This window comes from Eriocheir sinensis, chromosome 20 (genome assembly GCF_024679095.1).
Source record: "Eriocheir sinensis breed Jianghai 21 chromosome 20, ASM2467909v1, whole genome shotgun sequence".
Taxonomy (NCBI): domain Eukaryota; kingdom Metazoa; phylum Arthropoda; class Malacostraca; order Decapoda; family Varunidae; genus Eriocheir; species Eriocheir sinensis.
Genome location: NC_066528.1, coordinates 6,749,122 through 6,755,861, shown reverse-complemented (window position 1 = coordinate 6,755,861; position 6,740 = coordinate 6,749,122). Strand labels below are relative to the sequence as shown.

The following is a 6,740-nucleotide window of genomic DNA, read 5'->3' as shown; positions in this document are numbered from 1 at the left end:
TGTATTCATGAATTTTCAAGAAGTATTCACATTTGGCAGAATTCGAAGCATTTGTATTTGAATTTGAATACACAACTCTCATCTTCACTTCATCCCTGGTGTATGCCACACTGTAAGTAACCTTGTGTATGCCCTACTGCAAGTACCCTTGTGCATGCCCCACTGTGTGTATCCTGTGTATGCCCCAGTGTAAGTACCCTTGTGTATGCCCTACTGTATGTACCCTTGTGTATGACCTACTGTATGTTACCTGCTGTTGTAACTCTCATGGCTGAGGGCCCAAATAACTCACCTTCCTGGCGGTAGTGACAGTGCTGGCATCAGGGAAACATTCTTGGCACTCCTGCACCACCTGCTCTGCCTCACCAGTGCAACGAAACACTTCAGTCACCACAACACCTGCTTCTTGCTCTGTTTTAAGGGTGTGCAATGTCTCCTGCATGGCCTGCAGTGCCTGCTCTACCTCCTTCACCTTCACCTCCATGGCTGTCGTGCGGGACTTTTCCTGCTGCACAAGCCCTCTGGCACTCCTGCTCTGGTCCACCAGTCCCTGGAGCCTGTCCTCCAGGTGCTGCTGCCTCTCGCCCCAGCCTGTCAGGGTTGTCTGGTACTGGTCCAGCTGCGACCGAGCTTCCCGGCAGGCGGTGATGGCGGCCACAACTGTGGCCTCCTGTTCCTGCAGAAAGGAACGCATCTTCTTGGAGAAACCCGTCGCTTCCTTTTTGTCAGCTGCTTCTGCTGCTTCTTTCCCTTTCCCAGCACTGGGTGGTGACAAGGCTGCTGTTGCCACCTTGGCATCTCTCATCATTCTTATCAAAGCCTCAGCAATATAACTGACAGGGAACTGCCCTCCCTCTGGAACAGCATGGCTGATGCGGCACTCTGGACAGGTAACACGGCCCTGCTCCTTCAGCTTATCTATGCACAGTGTGCAGACAGTGTGGCCACAAGGCAGATTGCGTGGCCGCTGCACTATGTCATCAAAGTTTGTCAGGCACACTGGACAGTCCTCAGGGTTGTCGCCCTGAAACAGAGAGGCAGGATGAGGGAAGCACTGGTGCAGGAACACACTGGAGGCAGCTCACTGCCACACACTGGTCACAGGCACACTGGGCAGTCCTTGGGGTTGTCTTCCTGAAACAGAGAGGCAGCATAAGGGAGGCACTGCTGCAGGAACACACTGGAGGCAGCTCACAGCCACACACTGGTCACAGGCACACTGGGCAGTCCTCGGGGTTGTCTTCCTGAAACAGAGGCAGTATGTGGGAGGCACTGGTGCAGGAACACACTGGAGGCAGCTCACAGTCACACAGAGGTCACAGGCTGTCAGGGTCATCTTACTGAAACAGAGGCAGCATGAGGGAGGCACTGGGGCAGGAACACATTGGAGGCAGCTCACTGCCATGGCACAGTGCAGGGATACAGACAAGTTTGGCAGCCACACCAAGTCCTTGAAGCCCTCCACTGCTGCAAGGGATCAGTCCAGGCAAGGCTTTCCTTGGGCTTGGAAACAAAAGTAACTGAGGATGTTGAACAAAACCTTTTCTTGTAGAGTATGGAAAAGGAAACCTATTGAGACAAATACATTTGTAGTTATTGAGAAGTGGTCATGTTGCTGTGTGCCTTATGGACACACAGAGACACCAGCAAACTCCACCACCAAGGACTTTTGCTAGCAGTGGCCCCTGTCCCTGCCACCCTGCACTGCAACACTGCTCCTTCCACTGTGACCCTTCTGCCAGGCAAGACTGCCCCTGCCCTTGCCTCACTGCCCTTACTCTGCCCCATGCTCCTTCCACAGACTGCAAAATCACCTGGGGCCAGTTACAAACCTTCAACTGTAAATCTCTTCTTATTGCTGCGTTTTACAGACCGCCTTCTACTAATACAGACTATTTACACAACCTTCAAATTTCTCTTTCATGCATGCAGGCAGACAAACACATCTGGATCACGGGTGATTTCAACCTCCCTGACATTGACTGGACTGCAATTTCCCCATTTGCCCCTCCTGATGCTGACGCCCCCAACCTCATAATCCCCACACAAACAGACGCCAACTACACGACATATTCGTTGACATCATAAATACATTTTCACTTTCACAAACAGTACTCCAGCCAACATGAACACATACTGTAACGCGCCCCGCTGGCCACGGTGGCCCTTTGACCACAGCACACACACTTGACCTTTTTCTCACCAACAACATTCTTAACATAACAAACACTCAGGTTGTTCCAGGACTTAGTGACCATGATGTACTCATCGTTGATGCTGACCTCCAACCGATTAGACATAAACAGAGACCCAGACAGATTTTCCTTTTTTCAAGGGCTGACTTAGACATGATCAAACAAGACCTAACTGCCTTCAGCACCGACTTTTTGCGACTGACCCACACACAAGACTTCCTTCCACTAACTGGAACAGCCTGAAACACACCATACACGCCTCATTGAACAGACACATACCACAAAAAACACTTTCTAGCAGGTACACACTTCACTGGTTTCCCAGGGATCTACGCAGACAACATCGCAAGAAACAAAGACTCTACAGACATGCGCAGACATACAACACAATAGATAATTGGACCGCCTACAAAAACCACCAAAAGACATTTGCCAAAAACATAAAAGTAGCGGAACGCAAACACATAGCAACTTACCTCGCAGACAACGTAAGAAATAACAAAAGAAACTTTTTCAGGTTCTTTAAGATGCGCAAACATGACACTAACACAATTACATCACTTAAAGACAACACTAACACATTCGTAACCAGCCCACAACACAAAGCACAAATACTCAACACACAGTTCCAATCGGTGTACACACAAGAACACAACCTGACACCAAACATGCCACACAGCCCCTTCCCCCTGATAGCCCCCCTTGACATCACGACTAACGGAATACAGAAATTACTGGAAGGACTCGACACAACCAAATCCACTGGCCCCGACAACATTCCCGCCTTCATCCTTAAATCCTTTGCCCCCATCCTTCAGGCCATATTCACCCAATCTCTATCATCCACCTCATTACCCTCTGACTGGCTTTTGGCAAATATTAATCCTTTATTCAAGACAGGTGACAGGACTGACCCAGCCAATTATCGCCCCATCTCACTAACATCGATTCCATGTAAAATTTTCGAACACATAATACACAAACACATAATGAATCACCTTGACACAAACAACATCCTTACTGACTCACAACACGGCTTTCAACCTAAACGTTCATGTGAATCGCAACTCATTACTACATATCACGACATTACGAGGCTACTTGATCGACGTGACATTAAACAAGTGACACTATTGTTTTAGATTTTGCCAAAGCCTTCGACAAAGTTCCGCACAAAAGACTGACATTAAAATTGAAATACTATGGTGTTTCAGGACCTATTCTTCACTGGATCACTGCATTTCTTACTAACAGGACTCAACGTGTTCTTCTTGACGGATCTTCATCTGACACTGTCCCTGTTTCTTCAGGTGTCCCACAAGGCACCGTTCTAGGCCCCCTTCTTTTCCTCCTGTACATTAACGGTCTTCCACTGTCAACGCCTAACTCTTCCACTAGACTATTTGCCGACGATAGTTTACTGTTTAGAGCAGTAAAGACTACTGACGACTGCAGACTACTACAAAACGGCTTGGATGCCCTCAAGCGGTGGGAACGCACCTGTCAGATGCACTTCCGACCAGACAAATGCAAACTATTAAAATTACCCTGACCGCACAACTCCATCCATCACACTTACACTCTCCACAATTCAGATTTAGAATCAGTTCACACACACAAGTATCTTGGTATCCATCTCTCAACTAACTTGAAATTCAACACTCACATAGACCATATCAGTGCCACAGCCAACAGAACACTGGGGTTCCTGAGGAGGAATTTACATAACTGCACACGTGACATTAAACACATAGCTTATGACACACTTGTGAGACCAACACTGGAATACTGCTCCACTGTGTGGGATCCTTACACACACAGAAACATTGATAGGTTAGAACAAATCAACACCAAGGCGGCTAGGTTCATTACAAACAATTACACTCGAACGCCTGGAATCACAACACGGATCAAACAACAGATAACATGGACCCTCTTCACATACGCAGACAAGCACACAGACTTACACTTATGTACAAGATCATAAACACTCACATTGACATTGATCCACACTCATACCTACACAAGGCAAACAGTCAACATACTCATAACACACACATCCATAAATGCCAAACATATCACACTAACACTGACGCATACAAGCACTCATACTTTCTACGCACCATACGTGACTGGAACAGCCTCCCTCAACAGATTTTAGACTGCGGTACAACAGACACATTCAAAAAACAAATACATACTCACTTGTCACCACAACACACCAACACTAACAATTACATTTGATTTACTTCCCTTCCCTGCACACTCGGCTCCCCCGTCCCCCCAACAGCCAACACAAATATGCATGTTATGCACCTGTGCGGGTGCCCTGCGAATTATTCATCCAGATCCAGATCCAGACTCTGGTTCGGACAAGGATTATGTACCAGATGAGGATATAGGCTATATTGAGCTGTCTTTGTAGAGCGAGATTCTACGGTCCTGAAAATTCTGAAAATCCCACACTTATACCCCATGAAATGGTGCTCTCTGGAGTATTCTACACCTGTGTGCAACAAAAATGGGCTACCTGGCCTCCATCACTCATCAAATCCTCCATAAACCATTGACCACGTACAGGGGCCATTTCCAGCCACACCGTGGTAACACTTCATAAAGTTCTCCTGCGAAAAGTAGGTCTATGACATATGTTTTTTTCTTATTTTGGTAAAATTCTAGTGTTTGCCCATACGACTTCCTCACTGGATGCCAGCAAGCAGTGGAAGTGAATAGATGTAGATCAGAGGAGGCCAAGGTGGTCAATAGCATCCCACAGGGATCAGTTCTGGGCCCCCTTCTGTTCCTCATACATATGATAGACGTCGGTGAGGAAGTGAGACTCGCTTCTCACATCATTTACCGACGACACCACTGTGAGTCAATCCACCACCAGCGGTGAGGATGTATCCTACCTACAGCAAGACCTTAACGCTGTGCATGATTGGGCAGCCACAAGCAACATGCAGTTTAATGAAGAAAAAATCTGAAGTACTGAGACATGGGCACAACCAAGTCATCAAGGACACTACAAAGCTGCGCACAGTAGGGGGGCAAGAAATCACACCACAGCCTCATGTCAAATGCCTGGGAGTGCATCTCGATGAAAACTGCTCCTTCCAACACCACATTGGGGAGACAGTTAGGAAAGCCAAAATGATGACAGGCTGGGTGCTGAGGACCTTCACCAGCAGGGAGCCTGAGACAATGCTGACCCTATGGAAGACCCTGGTGCAGCCTCTGCTGGACTATTGCAGCCAGCTGTGGTCACCTCACAGGAGAGGAGACATCCAGCAGCTGGAGGCAGTACAGAGGTCCTTCACCAGAGAAATCCAAGGCATGGGAGGATTCAGCTACTGGGAGAGACTTCAGGAGCTGGGGCTGTACTTCCAGCAACGCCGAAGGGACAGATACTGGGCCATTTACACCTGGAAGGTCCTGGAGGGGCAAGTGCCTGATCCTACAGTGCACGCACTGCAGCCCTACACCACTGGAAGGGACGCCTGTGCAAAAGACGAGCCCTGCCAACCACAGCCTCAGTGATGATCAAGATCCTGCTGGCAGCCAGTCTGGCTTATGAGGGTCCTAGGATCTTCAACTCGCTGCCAAAAGAGGTCAGGGGCTTATCTGCTGCACTGTCAAGAGCTTCAAGGCTGGACTGGACAAGTTCCTGAAGCCTTCTATTAATAATTTTCATCATGTTTCTCTTCTGGCTTACAATCATGCCTAATCCTGAGAGGCCATCTCGGCCAATAAGAGTAGGCAAAAAACACTCCCAATGGTCTCCAGACGACATGCAATGTGCCCTCAAAGCATGCAGGGAGGATCGAGTTACTCCTTCTGAGGCTGCCAGGACTTTTATCGTACCAAGGAAGACACTGACTGACAGGTTACATGGCAAAGTAAGTGATGATTGCAAGGCAGGGAGGAAAAGGGCTTTGACACCAGGACAGGAGAAAGACTTGTGCAGCTACATTGGCTACATGGCTGGGAGGGGATTTCCTCTGACTATTAATCAAATTTTGATGCTTGCTTGGTGTATAGATAAAATAAATGGAAGGAAAGTGTTTGGATCATCAGGGCCTTGTGAAGGATGGTGGAGGTCATTTAGGCGCAAATATCCCGATGCCACCAAGTTAAGATGACCTGACAGGATGGACAGAGGAAGGGCACTCTACAGTTGACATTATCAGGGACTACTTTCAGCTTCTTAAGGAACATCTAAACAAGGGTGGATATTTAGAGAGACCTCAAGATATCTACAATTGTGATGAAAGCATTGTAGATTTAAATAAATGTACACAGAGGTAGTTATTCCCAAAAAAATGAAGCATGCTCACTCTAGGGATGTTGCCTTATCAGAACACACAAGTATTCACTGCTGTGTGTCAGCTGCTGGACATGCCATACCACCCTTCATAATATTCAAGAATTCTTTTCCAGGAGGCAAGTATGCAAAGGATGGGCCTGATGGTTGCCTTTATGGTAAGCAAAAATCTGGCTTTATGGATTGTGATCTCTTTTTCACATGGTTTCAGCAACTATTCC

The 6,740-nt window shown here is 47.6% G+C and overlaps 1 protein-coding gene across 21 annotated transcripts in view; it reads right to left on the bottom strand.

Moving 5' to 3' along the window:
• LOC127001124 (uncharacterized) overlaps positions 1-6,740 on the bottom strand; it is a 67,679-nt gene that overhangs the window by 36,127 nt on the left and 24,812 nt on the right. For all 21 annotated transcript variants that reach the window (XR_007754730.1, XR_007754736.1, XR_007754735.1 and 18 more), the window contains one exon: positions 293-1,024. Coding sequence is in view for 8 of the 21 variants with exons in the window: in XM_050865305.1 (XP_050721262.1) it covers positions 293-1,024 (732 nt within the window). In the remaining 13 variants the exon portion in view is untranslated. The remainder of the gene's footprint in view (positions 1-292; positions 1,025-6,740) is intronic.